Source organism: Falco rusticolus, chromosome 1, assembly GCF_015220075.1.
Source record: "Falco rusticolus isolate bFalRus1 chromosome 1, bFalRus1.pri, whole genome shotgun sequence".
Classification (NCBI taxonomy): Eukaryota; Metazoa; Chordata; class Aves; order Falconiformes; family Falconidae; genus Falco; species Falco rusticolus.
In genome coordinates this window covers 111,036,879-111,058,482 of record NC_051187.1, presented here as the reverse complement: position 1 = coordinate 111,058,482, position 21,604 = coordinate 111,036,879, and the positions used below count along the sequence as shown (strand labels likewise).

The 21,604-nt window shown below is 36.3% G+C and overlaps 1 protein-coding gene across 4 annotated transcripts in view; it reads right to left on the bottom strand.

Moving 5' to 3' along the window:
- LRBA (LPS responsive beige-like anchor protein) overlaps positions 1–21,604 on the bottom strand; it is a 411,738-nt gene that overhangs the window by 47,329 nt on the left and 342,805 nt on the right. For all 4 annotated transcript variants that reach the window (XM_037396311.1, XM_037396332.1, XM_037396323.1 and 1 more), the window contains one exon: positions 12,084–12,251. In XM_037396311.1, the coding sequence (XP_037252208.1) occupies positions 12,084–12,251 (168 nt within the window). The remainder of the gene's footprint in view (positions 1–12,083; positions 12,252–21,604) is intronic.

Below are 21,604 nucleotides of genomic sequence, written 5' to 3'. Positions count from 1 at the left end.
ACAGGTAACAAGGTTTCATAAGACATCAAAACTGCACATAGACTAAAAGCACGGATATTGGTATCCATATGTCCTCTTTACCGACACCTTCAGAGATAAAAAAAAAAAAATTGAAAAACTGTGGAGTAAAGGCGACACTTCAGCACAACACCTCTTTACATTCCTTTTAATTACCAAGGAAAAATGTAAAGATTTCTTTATTTAGCTTCGTCATTTCTTAATTATGACCAAGAGAGTGCACTAGCAACCCCAAATGATTCCTTCCTTTACCCAGATTGTATTCAAAGTCAATCCAGACGTCCAGTCAACGTTCTGATGATGCCTCAGTCAGGATCCCATATAGAAGGATATAAGATGACCTCCCTCTGTCAGCAGAAACATGTGATGGTGGAGCTAGAATCAATCCCCATTCTCTTAATTTACATAACAATAAAAAGAGAAATAGAGGGCATTTAGCCACCAGATGTCACTCAGACTTTTGTTCAACCTGTCAAAGAAAATCAGCTAGAAGCAGGGAATCTTTTCCTCAGAGAGATAATTAATATCTCCTTGGAGAAAACAACCTACCACTTACCTGAGAATATACAGTAAAATGACCATCAGTCAAAAAGTCAACTCACTTTCGAACAAATTATAGCCCAGCTTCTAACTTAATTTTCTTGAAAAATGTATTACTAGCATTAGTCAGTATTACTAAGAGACAGCCAGCTTCTTCTAGTGGCAGAGGAAGAGCGTGTGTTCTCACATTGCTGAATCCCTCTGAGGCATACAACCGTTCAGATTATTGCAGGTAGAAATATTTGGGAAATTTGCACAACTAGTTTCACATCTATTAAAGGCACTACATAACTGGAAAGGAATAACCTTGTTTTGAAAGATACCTTTAGTTCCACAAACTCTTATCTCTGAAAGCGTGCTGCATACCAGAGAGTAAAAGATAATAACATTCAACATTTTGTTTCACTGCTTCTCAAATATCCCAGTAAAATAGCCTTCTTCCTGTTAATCCTCTACAAAAGCAAAACTTTGGTAAGGCCAGAATTGTTCCAGATGCTACAACAAGAAGTAATAAAATGAAACAAGGTAACTAGCCCTTTACAATAATCCTCACAGTATGCATCTCAAACCACATACTTGTATGATAAACATGGTATTTTGAATGTTAATTAATTTATAAATATGAAAGCCATAAGCAAATTTCACAAATTAACATTTACCCGATTACCACAGTAACCTGTTCCTAAAAAAGTCTCCTGGATCCTCTCCTCTCTTCTTGGGGGGTGGCAAGGCAAGAAGGAAGAAGGGCAATAGGGAAGTAAATTAAAAGAAGAAGCGTGAAAAACTTGAAAATTTGGCTTAGCTATAAAGTAGCTTCTGGCCACTGCCTAGTACAGACATTTTAAGTCTCTGAACTTACCCTCTAATCTAACTGTGAAGAAAGTTAATTCAACAGTATGCAGTACCCACCAAATACGGCTGTAAATTTTTTGGGAAGGAGGGTGATGGGGAGGTTGAACATATGGATGCAGTTAAGGTAAAAACAGATGTTTGTTACTTTTCTTTGCAGCAACACTCAGAAACTAAGTCAAAATTGCTTTTTTTTTCATGTTTATGTCTGAAAGAACTATAAAATTAAATATGAGGGAGGGCAGGTGGAGGGGGAACTGCAGTGAGTGTCACAGAGAAAGAATGAAACGGTCTCCAGTTTTGAACTGAAATCCTGAAACGAAGGCCCATATAGCTAAAAGGCAAGACATACACCGTTTAACTCTAGATTAAAAGACCCTTAAAGGGACTAACTCAGAGTTGCTTTCATCATGCCTGCTCAGACACTAAATACCCATGTTAAAACGCACGCCTCAGTCTGAACACATGACAAGCTACAACCTTTCCGTTTGCTACAGAGGCTACTTTCCATCAATGTGCCTTTAAAAGATCTACACCAAAGTATTTCTAGTTACTTCTCAAATCTGTAAGATTTAATTGCCAAGCATTTGAACACCCAGGTGAAATAACATCATGCATTGTAATACATATTCTTTCAGCATATGTGTTATGGACAGAAAATGTTTTGGGTTCATCCTCCATCTTTCTACCCAGTATTTGTGACCAGAAAATAACAATCCTTGCAAAAATAATTACTTTGGCTCTCTGCCACTCCTACCTCACTTTTCAATATTCAAAAAGGTTTACACACATGTTCCTCAGTGATTTCTACTGGCTTGAGCGATACGCAATTATGATTACTTGTTTTCCCTTTCCTTCCACCCAGATGTTGCTTAACAGCACCAGAGAACACAGAATATTTGACAGGTTTCCCCTCAGACAGTGAAGTTGAATGGTTTAGCAGCCAACTGACTAGCCCCCCATGGGATGGTGATTAAAATCAAGCTCTGATAACAAGTGATCAGAAAACCTCTTCTGACCAGATAGTCACTTACAGTCCCACAGGAAGATTCTGTTAAATTCCTCACACACTACAGAAACACAGATAACACTAGCTGGAGAACAAGCACGATTCATAACAATTAGATAAAATTGCTGAAAACAGGCTAACGATTATAGAGGAGAAGCTCTTTGTGGTACCATCTCCCCTTGTTTCATAGCAATCCCCATTAGATCAAGATTGTGAAAAATGGGCAAAATGCTTTTCTGACACAGGCAATGTATATGCTTGCTGACTGTACACCTGCCCTGGGGATACTGCACTACACTTGACCCAGGGAAAAAATACAGCACTCAAATGTTAGTATTATAAATTCACACACTCCCATTCAGTGTTTTAAAACATAAAATGAGCAGCCTCATTTCTTCATGCCAAACCAGAAAAATCTTTCTCCTGGTTCAACTTCGCAAATCAACCCTTTTTACGTTGAATCCCTTCAATTTTTTATCATTGCACTATTCACTTAACGTACTGGTTTAAAGAAAATTGCCTACACCAGCTTTGAAATGTAACAAATGGCAGGGAAGGGAAGGGAGCAAGGAGGGAAGAAAGGCTAAAGAAAAGGTACTACAAGATCAAGAGTTACATACTGTTCTGTAGGTTCTGTTAAACAGGCCTGCAACGCGTTTGTGATAAACCCTCTGATAACCAAGCAGAGTGTACAAGATGCCTGTTGCAGCCCACTAATGCAGTTACTACTTCAACTCAAGTTTATTGACTTCAGAACTGAAGCATGGGCAGAAATACTGTCAACAACCTGCAGAGGGGGACATTATTAGAGTACACTAGTAAGTTGGTATGAAGGAAAAAGCGCCCAACCTTTCACTACTGTAGTGCATTAAGGATATATGTAACAAAACTGAGTATGCCTCATTACACAAGAAAGCAACATTAAAATGTAGAGAGTAAAGCCATCGAATATAAATGAAGCAGAGGAGTGGGTTTTTTTCTTCCTTCCTTATAGCTTCCTTGCAACACATCTGTTATATAATAGTTCCTTTTTTTTTTACTTCCCCTAATTTCAGTTCCTTCTGTCTGCCCAGAATACTTGTTGTCTTTTGGAAGTTGGTTACTAGTCTAACCACTTGTTATTTACTAAATTCAAACTACTATAGATACTTGGAGGGGGGAGTGGTTACCCCACACAGGATTATTTTTTTCCTCAGAGCTATTTGCAATTCAATGTACGAATAATACTCCCTTCTGTTCACATCACAGAGGAAGTGTAGAATAGAGCATAGCATAGGATACCTTCCACCACACGTTTAAAAACAAAAACACTAACTCAGCTCTCAAACTATATTAAGAAATGTTCTATGAGAATCAAAAAAAATGAAGTCTTTTTGTCCAGACAAATCAGTATAATGACTGCCATGTAATTGTCAAAGTAATACAGGAAGTAATCACAGTTTGTGAGAATACAAATAGATCCCCCTCAGGGCCATGCAAGTTGCTCCAATCTGAATATATACATTCCAGGCATATTAAACAGAGGCATAGCACGGCCTGGCTGCAATCTCCAGTTCACGCAGCTGTCCATCTACTGCAGTGTAATCCCAGCTGCCAATCTGAAAGAAACCAGTTAGTCAGAGCAGACACAACCAACAGAAACAAATGTCACTCAATAATGTTCAGAGGCACTGGGTTCATGGATAATTTCAAACAGTATCTCTGTCTGGAGCACTGATGTGCTCATTCAAAACACCTAAATCTTTGGCTACTGGAAAGAAGCAGATAAAAAAACTAGAACTAGAAAAACAGGTCTGGTAGTACTTCAAAGAGACTGACAAAATAAAAAGGAAAAAAGAGTCTAAAAAGAAAGTTAAGATGAATTTAAAGACCTGCAAATAAAACTGGACTCAGTGCAAGCAAAATCCTAAGCAGTTCTGTGGCTACTTTTAAAAAATATAAGCCTCTATTTTATCTGAGCACCACAAACAAAATTGCCTCATGTTTCTCTCTGCTGTGGCAGCTGAAGATTTCAAGAGAGCAACTCATTGCTTCCATTTAAAATCAATAACTATCTCACAGAAAGTATCAGCATTGCCACATGCGATACCTTGAAACTTCATTGATTTCTGGCATTATTCATTCACTCCTCTAAACAGCTAAATATAATCTTTAAAACTTGCTGCAATCACAGAGTCTACCTGCTACTTAGCTGACTCCAAATTTTCTGATACAAAACTTCCCTCTGGAAAAAAGCAATCTGTTCCGATCTGTTAGCATTCCATGGAACTTCTTCAACTTTGATGCCATCTCTATTTATTAAATAAAAAAAAACTTAGTTAAAATAAAACATTTCAGTCTGAAGGAGATTAATATATGGATGTAAAGATCCAACATTTAATGGTCTTACATGATCACCTTTCAGAATGTGTAACCGTTGTGAAAAAGAAACAACTAATTTTGTGAAGCTAAGAAATACATTTATTTAAACTAAGTCAAAACTGCTACCTGCAAGATCAAACTTGCTGTTTTCAAAGTATGTGTACAATATTACCTCAGTCTCCTACTGCAATGAATGAACTTTCTATTATCATTTAATAAAATGTAACATTTGAGACCTGATTTTTGGACACTGCTTGAGGAAAAGCACCTTTGCACAACCGCAAGCACAGCACTCAAGAAGCACCTATCGTTCAAATACAACTAATAACTAATATAATACAGTTTGGTAAGTAAATACTACACCACATCCACAGACACAGTGGGAACACTGATGAGCTAGACACCCTAGGCTGCAATAAGCAAATACAATGAAAACACTCCAAACAAAAATTTTTAGTTTCCCAGTTACTGTGAAAGTCAATACAGATATTTTCAGACTGCATTAAAGAGCCATCAAATAATCAAAGCATGCTGACAACATAAAAAATAATGATATTTTTGTAGCTAGTTCACTCCTGTTTGATTCAAGGCTTAGTGTATGATATCTGCAGCTATTATACAATAGTGTTTCTCATCCTTTCCACATGGGGAAGAGGGGAAAAAAAAGTTTAAAAATTTAAATACTTTCTATGAAAAAAAAAGTTATTTTTGAAGGATTATGAGTATCCCTTTTTTTCCATCCCTTGTTTACTTTTTGATTGCTCTTTCTTATTTAATGTTGGCCAACAAATACGTCAGCTATCTAAGACTGACCAGCCAGGCACAAATGAAAACCTAAAGAGCCCAGGGGGTCTCAAGGCCTCTCTGGTTCTGATAGATCCATGAGACAGGTCAAGCAAGAAGAGGTGAGGGAACTGACTGCACTGAAAATTTCTATCCTTTGAATTTCAATCAGGGGCTGAGAAAAAAAGCACTCGAAGCCGAAGAACTGATTTACATGAGTTACTTCCTTCCAAAAAGCTTTACTACTTCCAGCCAAAGCTGTTGTTTTATTCTTACTTTTTTAATCCTTATATATCAGGCGTCTCAGTCCTGCTTTAATTAACTCCATAAGAGCACTCTTTCCTGCTGGATAGAGAAGCAGAAGCACCAGATAAAATTAGAATCTATTCTGTAATGAAGGACAAAAAGAGAACATCCAGGTCAAATATTTTTATGGATTGAAACCTAGCTGAATACTTTTATGGCTGTTTCTACGGACTGTAGCAAATTCGTAAGTTAAGACAAAGGGCAATAAACCCCATTTGTCATGTCAAACTCTGGGCTGAATGGAATCAAAGAAGTGCCACACCTCCCAGATATCACAGTAAACACTTGCTTATGCTCATTTTGCCTGTTTACTCTAATACCACAGATAGGTCACAGTGTGAGCTGAGATGTGAGAATTAATAGGTAAATGATACAAACTGGTGGCAGGAATGACGCTCCTGTTATTTTAATGCTCCTTTTACCAGATCATAATACTTCATCTTTTTATGGTACAGTTCCAATGCCCAGACAAGCTGATTTCACGCAGCAGTGGTACCTGCCCACCCACCACAGCACTGGAGGTCCTGTCTTCATTACACAGCCCTGCTCTGCATACCTTCACAGGAATAGACCAGGGCATGGGTTTGGTTGCAAGCTAACAAGTCCACCTCTCCTTAGCCATGAAATCAGTATGCTTCCTTTAAAAATAGTCGTCTTAATTCTGGTTCCATATAATGGTATTTTACTATGGGTTTGCAATTAAAACTAGACTAATCCTTAACATTTATTTGGCTTCTCACAATGTTCCTCTGCTGTACAACGTCAAGCATGCCATCTGCACAACACACTTCTGGCCAGAGACGATTCAAAGATTGTTTCTACAGTACTTTGAATTTTGCCTGCATGAATTTGTTACTTACTGAATTCAGCACATCTAAATTTACTGCTCTGAGACAGTACTTTTATAATCACTTTATCCTACTTTTTAGAACGCACTGAAGCCACAACAAAGACTGTTGCCCAACCTGCTAAAAACAGACTGATCGTTTTCCCAACTATTTAGCAAATGTTAACTATGCTATAAATACAAATCGTGTTTATACTTTGTGAAAGATTCACTGTTGTCAGAGTTCTCCAGCTGAGTTGGAGCTGAAATATGCTATTAACTCCCACCATGAACACAGCTAAAAGAGAGGCCAAAAATGCTTTCTCTGGGATAAGATATCAGATCTGCTACTGCTGTCATGAAACTGGGGTCATGTAAACTAAACATCCTTGTAAGATCTTTTGGAAAGCACAGAAGTCTCTCAAACTGTAAATATTTAAAAATAAAATTAGACTCATAAGAGATAGGTCTAAGATACATAAAACTTACCCAAAGATATTAATCTCGGGCAACATTTAAAAGCTATTATCCATAGAATAATTTACCCCATATGCCTTAAAACTGAAAATAAAAGAATTATTTCATCTCTTTATATAATCAGAAGTGGCACATTCAAGTAACATACCAAATGCTACGTCCAAGCTGATTCTTCAGAATCTCTCTTTAGAAACTCCTCAGTTCATATGGAAATAAAATATCAACAGCAGAACGAAAGGTGCCGATAGAATGGAGAAAGCTGTGCTTCCTAATGTTAAACAGACTACCTTCATGTAACAAAAAGGCACCTTCTCTTCAAAGGAAGAAGTATAAAACAACTAAATTATCTACGGTTAAAAGCAAATCACTTAATGGAATTGTGGAGTATTAATCGGATAGGACTTCTTCTCATCTTTTTCAAACTAATATTGCTAATTTAAAAATCATCAGTCCTCCTTAATTGCTGCCTACAAAGATCATATCAGATGAATTTTTTAAAATTATTTAAATAATATGGTTAGGTGCTTTTTGATAAGCATGGTACAAAATTTAGTATGCTTCATGAGGTTCGGGGATTCCTGTAACAAATTAATGACGTATTCTCAAAGCAATATTTTGCCCTCCCACTATTAACTTCATCTCTTTTCTTTACGCTTATCCAGTGTTTAAGCCAGCTACACAGGGGTATCAATGAAGAAACAGACCTTTAATTAGGAACTCCAAGTGCAGCCCAGACTCACAACCATCCTTTGTTATACCACGGCAGAGACAAGAGGGATTTCTATCCTTCTGACCAAGACACTAATGGAATACCCACAAATCAGTCCAAGATATAAATTATTTTCTATGGACTGTGCTTCACCTCTTAATCAGTTGCTTGTCCGAATGGCTTAGATCTAATTCTACTTTTTTTTTTTCTTTCTTTTTTTTTTTCCATTCGTGGACAGCTATTCCAAAAGAGAGCAGAATTTGTGATAAGAAGGTGCTGTGAATTCTCTCCAGAACAGCTGGATGACATTTATCTGTGCCGCTGTGATTCCTTGTCTCTTCCATACAGGCAACAAAAAAGCCCTTCCACGGCAGATCTTGTGATTGGGAGTTCCACAAAACAAAATGTGGTGTTCAAGAATGAAGTCAACAGAAGGTAGTCATATAGCATACCTCTGCTGGCAAATACCACATTTTCCACTGGAGAGAGATGTGATATTTACTGCTTGTCAAATGAACAGCAACTTCCCTCTGCAATTGTAACCTCCTTCAGCAAGATATACAAGTACAAGGATCAGAGTCAATGACAATGCTGCTAAAAAGGCTTGAGGAAAAAAGGAGGATGAAGGAATGGTCTCTGCAGGGATGAGTAGCACACAGATATGCCAGCAGATATACTGGATCCCTTGCCTTGCTTCTGGTTGCAGTTCCCTTCCCCCACTGGCTGCAATTCAAACCCTTCTCTCTTGATCTACTCCCCTCCCCCTGAGATTTGCTTTTGAATTATGCAAGCTTTGCACTCCTCAGGGTTTATCTGCCAAAAGGTAGCATGTGGCCCATGGTTTGCATTTTAGTTTAAAAATTTCTATTATAGCAGTCAGATCCTTTCAAAATACTTTACTTCCTTTATTCCCATAGGCAGAAAGAATGGCAGAAAAAAATTGCTCACAGCAGTACGAGAGGATGTAAAAGTTCTACATTTTCAGTTTAAAAAAAAGAAAGGTGGAATATGGTTTTAATCAAGTAGTTTTCCTTCCTAGACGAGTGCTTCCTTCTTGTAATATATATAACCTGACTGCCTATAAAAATAAAGGTGCCAGTTGGAGCCATTTAGGAGACCTAAGGAAATTCTGCATTAACCTACACTCCTACACTCCTCAGCTCCTTCCACTATTATTCTGTGTGTGGCCTCTCCTGATGACTTAGGTCACCAATATCCATACATATATCTGTAAAGATACTTCAGAAACACATGCATCATAGGCTTCTCACTACCAATGTGGTTCAGGCTTAGCATAGACTACCTATGTGGAGAAATTGCCATGGTTTAAGCACATGCTATTATTCCATATGAAACCTAAAAGCCTCAGTAACATGCAACTCCCAGAGTATACAGATGCTTCTCCTTGTTTCAGGTTTGCAAATAAAAATGCATTTTCTGCTACAACTGTCAAGATTTAAAGGCCCAAACCCTGAAACTTGTCGGGAGAAAGCCAAAAGCATCCTTTTAGAAATCAAGAAATCCAGAGTAACATTTCCGGTTTAATAGTTGCTTAATAAACAGATGCTAAATCTGAGGTGTCATGCCTGTGTAAAAATACTGTTAATTGTCCAGATCAGAAATTTATTTGGCCTCTAACCAGGAATTTGGTGGAGAAAAGAAGAAATATTTTCTGGCAAGCTGACTGAAGGAGAAAAATAAATGCTGATTGAAGCTGCTTGGCAGTACAGAACGTTAGCACAGGTCCTCAGGGAGACAGATTAGTAAGCCAGAAGAAGGTGAGGCTGTCAAAGGTGCATGATAAATTCATTTAGCACATAGATATAGAATGATTATGCACACAGATATACACACAAACAGATTTTTTATTACTTTCATCTCTACTCATAAGTAAAAACAGAATAACTCACCATTGGTGATGATAGTCATTAAATCGCTGCACTGTCAATATCATATCAGAGCTGATCATACACACCATTGCAAATTACTTAAACACATTTACATAAGAAAAAAAAATGTGCTTTACAATATACATGTAAATAGCAAGGGATACCTAACTAAACAGGAATGCTTTTACTGCTTTATTGACCTGCTTAAAAATAATAAATAAAAATATTCCATTGAACCAATCTTCAAGTAACTCTGAACAAAAGTGTTACAAGATAACCATTCCTTCTGCTGCCAGCATTTATCAGCATGTATTTTTGACACCATCCATAGTGTTTTGAAATTCTGCTGCTGCTAAGCTACTCCATTACTGTGAACTCAACAACACTGCTATTCTCCCTCTCCTGTTTTCATTTTTATATGCTACTCAGTCCAGGAACCATAGAACAACTCAAAAAAAAAAAAAAAACCACCAAAAAAACTTGTATTCAAATACATTAAAAACATGACAAATTCAAAAGATTTGGTAACAAAATATGTTAAGCAGTAAGTATTTATAGCAGTACGAAGCGAACGCCTCTCTAAGCTGAGATGATCCACACTTCCAGACAAATTCATAACTCCCCTGGTCTTAAATTACTTTTTTTCAGGCTATGACACAAGCAGAAAAGATCACAGTTAAACTAATTACAGAACTGTTCTAGAAAAATTAAAAACTACCTAAAAATTGTGTGTGGCAGACCACTATTTTGATTAGTATTACTTCAATTATTAGTTCCATAAACAATGGTTCAATGATGGTTCATTTAATACCAAAATTAAGAACCAATTTACACACAATGCCCAGTCTATTTTTCAGCTCACACTTAAACCTAGCATTTCAAGAGTTTAATAAATACTCTTACAAGGTAAGACTGTTTCCTTGTCAGTGTACAGCAGACAAACATTATCAATGAAATGAAAACATGACAGGGTGAACACCTAGTATGCTTGGGTCAATAACTGTTTCAAATCCAGATGACATATTTTCTTAAAAGCCAGGTGTTCCAGTATCTCTCTTCTTAGCTCAATTAAGTGTATTTATGTGCAGCATATGTATTTTACCTTGAAGTGGACCAAGATGCAGGCTGCAGACTGATGGCAGCCCACATAATGACGACATCCAGCCATCACTTTTGGTACTTAAGCAAGTCCCTGTGTATGCCTACATGCCCTGCACACTCTCCAAACCTTTCCACTGCACTCACAAGTCAGCTACAGCCCACAGTGTTGCTATGATGTGACTTTCTCTACAGAGTCTGTCAAGGTGCCCCAAACAGTCGGATGGCAGGTACATACAAAAAAATAATAATTGCTTACTTCTCAGACTTTCTTCCAACAAGCAATAAAAAACAAAAACATCTATTAGGATTAGCCTAGAATTCTACAGTGAACTTCAAACCTATTATTTGTAAGCAGAAATGTCTTCATTCGTATTTTCATTCAGTTCACACATATATTCCCCGTTGGTAAACATCTAACCACCCTTTTAAATAAAATTGTTGATAGCATTCATAATACTTTGTTCTTAGGGATTCAGAATATTTTGTAACAAAATACCACATACATTTATTCTATAATTAATATACATGCAGCTATACTTGATACCAATGTATTGTCTGAACAGAGGATGTAAAACCTATCAAAACCCTGTTTAATTGCCCACACCCCTGCTTTTTTTTTTTTTTTTTACATTTTTTAGATGGACGAGGGAATAGTCTTTAAAGCCCACAATATCCTAAGGGATACTTTAGAAATTAGGTTTTTCTGAATGGTGCTGAGTCTGAGTGAGACTACTGATCTTTCCAATGTTTAAACATTCACTTTAGTGCATGAAAAATACAAGACAAGTTATTACTAATTTGATAGCAACCCAATAAAAATAATGGAAGCTACAAAACTATAGTTCTTGATGTGTGCTACATATGTAGGATTGCATTAAAAGAGAACTGTTAAAACTGTAAAAGAAAATTCAAAAGTACAAGCCACATCAAGCTTGCTCGTCTTCTGCCATTAAGATCCAGTAAGATCCAGTGAACAAAATGACTGCCCTCAGCAACTGAAGCAATCCCCGAACATACGTTTTTATATAGGCATCCAGTTTGTGCCGACTCCAGGTGCACAAAGTTTAAGAACAACTTGCAGGCTTGTTCTCTTGATTTTGCATGCTGTGACAACTGGTTCAAGCACCTTGCACTTGACTGGCTTTTTGCCAAACCACAAGAGAACACAAAGATTAACAAAGATTTTCCTTTACTACATTTGAAGTACAAACTTACCTCTCTCAATATGGAATCCGTTATTGAACTTAAATTAACAGCTCCTTCATAAGTCAAATAGTAGAATACATTCAGGGACCTAACAGCCTCTGGCCCTTGCTGTTTGTAGCCAAAAATCAGATCAATCCACTGGTGAAGCTGGCAGGAAACAAACTCACTTTCTAATGCCTGTGAGAAAAAAAACCACACACAAAATATATAAACTTGAGTTTGCCAGATAGTCATCATTTAGCAGTAGTAGAAGCATATTTTTTAACAGCATACAAAATTATCTTAGCAAGTCTAAATACAGAATCAGTAACTGTTAATTGATGATTTTAGATATTCTATCCAAAAAAAGGTGGGTCCTCTGGTAGATGCCAGAGTCTCATGCCCTACTGCCTGCTGACCAAAAGACATTGTTTTTTAAACTAGAACAGTGAGAATAAGGGGGGGGGAAAAAAAGCAGTAAGTGGAAAGCATTTATGGTCAGCCAGACTATATTTTTATAAACTCTCAAGATGAAATTGTGCTTTTCTGTGTGATCTGCACAGTAAATAACAACAGCATGGTAATCTCATTCTGACAGAGGGAAGACTGATAGACTCGGGGAAACTGAAGTAACTAGGGACGTTAGGGTACAAAGTATTTAACTTGCTGGAATATCAACTTGCTATTACTTTTATGCATTTCTTGTATACATCTCTTATACAAACCTATACAGAAACAGTCCTATGATGAATGATTAAGTCACTTTTCTGAAGATGTCATGCAGTTACAACACAATCCCCAAACCAAAAGCATCCAAACAATAACGAATCTCTCCATAACAGTATTAGGTACACCACAAATATGTTCAAAGATAACCTAAAAATTGTTGTCATCTGAAGGGTTAATTCATCTAGATTAAGTCATCAGCATGATTTTCTTCCTCTGTTTTATACAGAGAATTCAATATATTTCTTACTTGAATAAGCAAATGAAACAATGCAACAAAGTCTGATATTCTCTTCATCTAACAAAATGAATGGCATTTTCCTTGTAAAGGAAATTCCTAATTTTTGAGCAGAGGAAGTTAAAATTAATCTGAAAACCAAGGAAATCACTCTGCAACTTGCACTCAAAAATGATGGGTTTGTTTCATTAACTGATGCCTGAAAACAACATTTAAATTGACACATAAAAACAGCAATTGTCTTAATTTGTATGGTGCACTCCACACAAAAGCCCTAAATATGTTCAAATTAGAGCAAGCTGCTTGATTGTCACTGCAGTCTCATGTCATATTAATGCATGACAAACATTAAACCATACACTTAAATGGCAATTTATATCATTTAAATGTTTACTGCCACACCAGATCATCAGTCATTTAAATGTGACTTTCTGACAGCTAATTTCAGTTAATTTTCCTCGATTCACTTAATTAGAACTTTCAATCAAGAAAAGACCTGTACATATCTTCGACATCATATCATTCTTTTTTTTTATTATTATTTTTATTAGAATACTGAACTGCTGAAAGCATTCTTTAAAATGAATTGCCACACAGTGTAGTATCTCTCTGGATGATCATGTGGAAATACCTTACAAAATATATGCTTAGAAAGGATTTTTTTTCTTTCATACTTTTTTCTTTTTTTCTTCAAATTAAAAAAAAAACCCTCAACATTTAGACACAGACACACAATTAAAACTATAAAAAACCACAAGCGGGCCAATTAAAAATTAATGATTTCAAAATTGTTTAATAAGATAAAACCAGTCAGGAGTCTCATGAGTGTCCATAATACTACAATGTGCAGCCATAAAATTCTACAGGGCTCAGCAAATGACAATGATAGGAATTAATTTTCTTTCTATCCTGCTAAAAAAAAATTAACCCTAGAATATACTTACTGTTATCACCATAACTATTTAATGTCAGGAAAAATAGTGTTAAGAACTTGTGCATTTTTACATATATATATATGTAGTATGCGCAGAGGTTATTCATATTTTCCTTTTCTTTGAAAGCTAGATTTGTAAAGGGTCATATTACGTTACCAAAGCATTTGGACATGAATAACTAAAGGAATATCACTCTGCAACCTCCTCAGATTAACGGATAATTCTGACTTTTTCTTAAAAAAGCAAAACTAAAACACACTGCGCTTTCATGGAATGTGTGGGAGCCATTTACTTCTCTTTTTCAAGTTTAAATTATTTCACACTTGTAATTTACACAGATTCAAAAGTAGGTAATTTTCTTTTATTTTTTTCCACATTAGGCCATTTTAAATCTTATTTGCCAAATCACAAATAAAAGGGTTAAATTAGAAATTACTGTAGTCAGCATCAATACCCAGGACACTGAAGGCCAGACCAAACATAGCACACAAATTCAAATGCTAAATAAACTTGCCTGTCATTTCAGGGTCAAAGTTAAGTTCTCGGGTGGAGTGAAGTGCTTACACTATGACACAATCAATGGAGGAACAATATTTAACAGTCTGTATAATGATTAAAAAATAAAGTAGACTTTCAAGAAAAATAACACAATGTACCAGTACATGTGATGCACTTCACAGCCATGCTGGTATATACTATTTATGTATGGGTGCTCCTTAAAAACAAAACATCTGAGAAGTGAAAAAGTTCCAATTTACAAAACTATCCAGCTGTAAAAAGGAGAGGTTTTTTTCAATGTTACTCTTAGCATTTGCCTCTTGCAAAACTAAACCAAGGGTATCAAGTGCTACACATTTAGGTTTACTTAAGCATCTAGGACAGCCAGTGCTCATTAAGGCTCAAGTTAAATATGGCATACAGCGATGGGATACTAACATCCTTCCCATGCTGCTCTTAAAGCAAACCAATCAATTGTTAGCACTCCCACAGCAGACCAAGTACATCATTTACTGTGTGCTCTGAGGAAAACGTGCAAAACAAGAAAATTCCCTAAAATGTCCAGCATAATACAGTAATATTCAATCCTATTGAGTTATTGTAAAACAAATCAGTGACTAATGTCCAATTGTTAAAGGATCAAACAAGACCATGAAAAGACTGTCACACGAAGCCACACACAAATTGTCAATTCTGTCCACAGGGACTCATATTAACTTTGACAAACTGTCTTGGGGCTGATATCTGTTTCTTTAATGAGATCTATTAGGCAGAGACTAAAACACTTGAGATATGCTAAAAAGTACAGTATACAGATGTCAAACACAAACACCTATTAGTAACTTTCATTTCTCCATTCCCAAGGTAGACATGCTTCAGACACATCAACAAATTGAAGCTTTCATCTAAGAAGGAAATTTTTGTTTATTCATAAATATTTTTCAAATACATAATCTGATGTCACTAAATGTCTGCAATCAAAAGTACCTCTTCATGAACAACTCTGAAATCCATTATTCTCTGTGCATCTTTTTTTTGCCCTGTTTTCTGAAAGGAATGAATGGATAATAATTTCCTGCTAGCAACCAAAGACTAACGTCAGTCTAATGCTGGTACAAATGATTTGGTAAAACAGGGTTGGAACAACAAAAACAAAACTAGCAGGTTAAGAAAGATTTTTCTTTTTCCAGTATAAATACTCTAACCATTTATTATGATATGTTTTCCCAAATAATAATATACCCTTGGAATCAAATTTTGTATCTTTGAAGTGACTATATTGGCTTTTGCCCTCTACTTTTCTTTCTGGTTTAGATTATGTAATGACATATAGCATATGAAATTATGTCTATTAAAAATGTATATATACTGTGCTTGAGACTGGGATGTTCCAATTCTGAAATAAGACTAAAAGATTAACTGTATCCCTTTTTTACCAGCATAGGTATTTATTCATAATCAAGCTATACAGAAACAGACCATGGATTTGCCTTATTCCTATGCCGATTAAAGCAAAGTAATCTTGAAGCAAAGCATAAACCACGCATGTAACTCTTATTTGAAAGACAGAAAACAAGCCCGAACTATACAAAATGTCTTGTATATACTTAAAGTGAAAGTAGAAGCTTTGATGAGAAATCAAAACTGTTTCTCACACATCAATAATCTTTCCTATTCATTCAATCAAAAAAAACCCCCCAAAACAACCAAAATCATCAAAACACCAGGAATATACTACAGCAGCAAGTAAGAAATTACAAATCTCAAGTACAAATAATTACCTATTAACTTCAATAGGCTAAATATTTTCATTCCTCTTTGAAGCAAGGAATTTCCTTTGAAACACAAAATAATTGAGTCTCTTTTTTACATTCCATTTGAAAAATATTTAGGTATGAACAGAAAAGCATAAATTAGGATTTCACACATTTTTAGCACAAACACAATTTTGACATGAAAAACACCCTTCTTGAACATGACAAAGCACCCGTATAACTGCAGTACCAGGTAACTACTTTAAGTATGTATTCTGGCTTGGGAAGTATCTGTGTGCACATACATTTAAAAAAAAACAAAACAACAAAACTAGCAAAACCAAACAACTGGAATTATGTTTGCATGTGCAGGCTTTCAGACACAAGCTGGTAATGCTGCCTTAACATTGATATATGACCTTTGTAAGTTACAATGAAGAAGGCTGGTTTTTTCAGCCTAATTAGAACTGTTTCAAATTTTCCTGCTAAATATATGATAGAAAGTCCTTTCAACTTTTTTTTTATTCTAGAGTTTTTTTCCTTGTCAACCTTGTTCCAATCAAAATATGTTTTGAATTAAATTATTTTGATTCAATATGTGGATCACATTTCACTTCTAAGATTTAAAGTCCGAAAAGGAAAAGTTTAGGCTGTTCAAACAAAGCAAAACCAGCCACTTTGCAGAAAGCTATTCACATTTACCAAGACTGACAAATTGTTTGTGTGCACCATTAGGTCTAGTTTCTGCAATAGTTGCCAGATTTCCTGTCCTCCTAATAACATATTAACTCTTGAAGTGCTGGCTTTATCTTTTGAGCTTTCTCAGTAACCACTAGTATTTAAAAAGTAAATTACCAAACACACTGTCACCAGCAGCACTATTTGATCACATGGGTAGACATCTGAGGGGAAAAAAAGTATAAGAAGCTATTAGAAAGATACGGAACTCAAGCCTGCCTTGAAGATATCAGGACGAGGAAGAAGACAGCAGACATACTAAGGAGAAACCTCCAAGATCTGCATGAGGTAATACAAATTTTGAAATGATGAAATGGACATCAAAATGTTTACATGACTGGTGGTTTCTAACTTGCTAAATAACTGTTCCAAGCAAATTCATATAGTTTTATTTACTGTACTTTGCAATTTGTTTTAAAAATTAAATCCTTCAGAAAACAAGCAATTGCTTTACAGCTTACGTTATAAGAACTATCTCATTTTTCCTTTTGTGTGTGTGTTCCAGAAGTGCACTGCCAATGTATTCTTCATTACTGTTATAACCAAAATTAGCATTTCACTTCTCTATTTGGTATCAACACCAGGATAAAATAGAGAAAGATCTCCGGAAAACACAACCTTAATATAAAGGTTTAACTCAGATGCTTTACTGAAGATGACTGATGTTACAGAACAAAGGATATCAACAATCTGAGAAGAAAGTCACACACAGGAGATCTCTGGAACATAAACCTCTTCCTCTGCTCCTTCTACTTCTCTGTATTTAACAATAAGGTACTAAGTAATGACAGAATTCGTGTAACTTAATGAAACAGAATTTTGTGGCAAACTATATACTCCATAAGTGGCACGCAAACAAAGGAAAATATTTTACAGTCTAATGACTCAAACTCCTACATGAATTTATGTTATTACTACCAAAAGAAGAGTGAATTAGTAGCATGTTTAGCTAAAAATCTCGAGCACCTTTGAATCTTCTGGTGATTTCTATATTCAGTCTACAACTGTTATTCTGTAGTTTAAGTGGACAAGTCAGACAGCTGTTACGTATTTTCTAAAATGAAAGCTAAATTTCCTTTGAAATTTGGCTTTAATCTCAACTGAAATGTGTATCATTAGGTGCCAGGAATAAAAGATTTAGGTGAATATGAAAACTTGTCGTGGAGTGTTCTTAGCTACCCTTTCCATAAAGGGCAGCGATCACCCTTAAAAAAATATTTCTCAGTATATCCATGATAATCTGCAAATTTGAAAGCAATAATTTTAAGGCAAAATTGTTACAATTTACCATGAATACAGATAAACAGACTAAATGTTACATTTTTGTTGTTAAGTTTCAAAGTTCAGATATCTACCTTAGGTGCCAACAGTGAAAACATTTACACAGATGTTTATCTTTACTCTTGTGAGCAATTCCACAGCCTTCATAGCAGAACAACTTAGAAAGGTGAAGTATCCTGGCTTGCAGAATCTCTGAAGTGACTCATTAGAAGACACAAGCGTATGACTGTTAGAACATCTGGAGAGCTAGACTTAAAAACACAAACTTCCAAAGATGACACTACAGAGAAACTGAGAACAAGTTAAATAAAGGCCACCCAGGTCCCAAAGCAGTGTAGTTACAATCTCACATGCCAAACAAGGACTAATTTGCCCACAGTGCATGTAACTGCTATATCCTTCTCCTTGAGCATGAACACTGGTTCTCAACAGTTAATGAACTATGAATTCACGTGTTGGCTTACCTCCTTGTTCACATATTCCACCAGCCATGGTTGTGGCAATACTAACTTCCCCATTGAAAAAAAGAGTGGGCAAAACCTAACTCAGGCAACTGGCTCCCTAAACCAACAGATGTTTTTCAAAAGGCATACCAACAATGGCACCTTCCTAGTTGTGTGATTTCTTCTCAGCCAGAGGTAGAAAATGTACAGAAGAAGTGATCGGAACAAAAAATGATCAGGAGGTCTTTATTAAATTCCCCTACATGAAAAATAATATATAAAAGCCATAATTAATTACAGTTGTGCAATCACATAAATCACTATCATTATTCCTGTGATAATACTGATTTATGTGGCTTGCCTTTGTCCTTCCCCAGAGACACTCAGAAAATCTAACCACGACCAGTTAGATAACCATTTATTACTACAAATATGGCTAAAACCAAGTATTTATAACACCAGGAGGTGTTGCTGATTTCTCTACCATTTCTGCATTCCTCAAACTCGTCCCTGCATTTTTTTGTCCACATTTAAAATGTCTGCTACATTGTTAGAGGATTCTCTCCTCCAGAAGAGTCAGCAACATCCTGAGGCCAAGACTGAATGAAAATGCCTTTTGAATATGCTCACACACAGCACCAAAAGGAGGCAGGAAGCTCCCTCCTCCCTGAAATTCAGCAATTCCTCTCCCAGTTCCTCCAGCACTTGTTTGCATGAAGACTGACAGCCTGGATCTGGAACCTATTACCCACGGAAGCACAGGCTGTTAACCACACAGCTGACAGTTGGCTCAGTCAAATTAGTTTAAATGAAGTTTTGTGTTTAGAAAAAACAACACCAAACACCAAAATCCCACAAGATATGACAGTATTTCACAATGCAGTGAGGTGTATTGATCCAGCCGACTGAGCTGGCAGTGAAACTATGCAATCGTGTTGGCACCCTATGCTGCCAAGCTAATGTTACCTTTCCTCTCAGAAGGTTAAGGCAGGTATACTGCTTCTAAGGCTTCAGCTACCTTGCACACTTCTAGCTAAGGGGTTTGTGTGGCATCTCCCTGAGCCTTGTCAACATGATCACAGGTGCTTCTGAGTGTCAAGTATTAGCCAAAGACAAACTGAAAGGTCAAAGTATTACACACTTGGAAAAGGGTGTTTGTCATGGTAAACAGTGATTCACCTTTTAGCATTACAGATTCTTTCCCATTCAGGGAGGTGCAAAACAACACTACAAAACTTTAACCATGTAAAATCTGCTTGCCTTTGAGGTTGAACAAACTTTTTCGCTGAAGCTAGAAACAGGCCATATTCTGAAAGTCAGGGAAATGTTATAATAAGAGTACACTTACCCAGTGGTGGGGTTTTAGCTTACTTATACTAAATGAATACACAGCTAGCACAATTGTGGTGAAACTTAGTGAATGCAGTGAAGGTCATGAAGTTTTAGGAAATGTCTGAAACATGAACTGAACTTTTATGATCAAAATGCAAATAAGTTTTAATGTGAACACAGACAAAACTACACTTGAAACAGCTTTTGTGTTAAGTATTGGGCTGAGCACTGCGATCTCATTTAATCCCCAAATTAAAGTTTAAGCCTACGTATACGTTCTGGTTAATGACAGCACAATACACTTCAAATTGGGAGAAACTTATGATTTTTTTTTTAACACATCTTACATCTAATCTTCTTGTATGTTTCTTCCTTCTGATTTAGTCTGTAAGCCCTAAAAGTCAACTGTTGCTTTATTTTTGCACTCTGTTTCAACAGCTTGCAGCATTTATGCTGTGCTTTGATGTGTCAGTTGTATATGCAATTCACAAGAACTGTGATGATCAACAAGTATTAGTATGCATGTAAAGAGGAGACAGAACTGGTTGCAAACACATGGTCTTCAAATCATTGCAAATAGCACAAGCAAACATCGCAGAAGAGTTGTAAAGACTAATCTAATTTGTCTTTGAAGCCAGTTCTGGGAAAAAATGTTCTAGAAAAATTTGTTTAAGATTAGGAAATGGTAAGACAAAAGGTCAAGGAATTTAAAATTTAAAACACAGTTTAGATGCGAGTCAGGCAGAGTCATTTCAACCTTGTCATTTGACTTGTCTGCTAATTCACAGAATAAGAAGCACTCAAGAGCCTTTGGAGAACAGAACACAAGATTTACAAAGGCAATTAGGGCACCACATCTGAATAAATCAAACACAGTTACAAAAATAGGAAACAGCACTTTATCATCAAGTGGCACAGATGTGTAACCTGCTCTGGGGCTAACACGCATAGATAAGCACGGGATTTGCTTCCTTGCCCTGACTGTGAACAGTGAAGCCCTGATGTTTCATAAAGACATTCTGAGTGGTTGCCTAGGATGACAATGCAAGGTATGTTTGGCAAGGACATCAGACTCCTTAAGGTTGGCATTTAACTGGAAAGACAAAGGAGAATCATTATTTGACTTTAACAGTGACTGAGAAAGGGAGTTTTTGTGCATCAGCTTCTACATTCAGCTTTTAAGGAAAAAAACACATTTGTAGAAGACACTTTTTAGAAAACTAAATGCTTTTGCAAACTTGCCCAAACACAGCAGGTTCTCATTTAACATCTTGTTCTGGCATGTTTGCTAAGCAGGAAGTCTGGATCCAGACAAACTGGTGCTCAGGGTGGCTCACCTTCTATCAAATACCCTAGGACAAGAACTTATACAGTCTCCTGATTAAGGAGGCACTGCCCCAGTCTTGACTGTTTGCCATACCCTGTCCCATTGGATCCCCTGGGCTGTCTCCTGCTCCCTGGGAGTCATTTGGCAAGTGCTGGAATTTGTAACAGAACAAAGAGCTCTTAAGAGTCAGGTTCAATGCTTGAAAGAAATCAAACTGAAAACAGATTATATTTGTAAATTACTTCTTAAGATGTCCATCCTTAGAAAATACGAAATCTC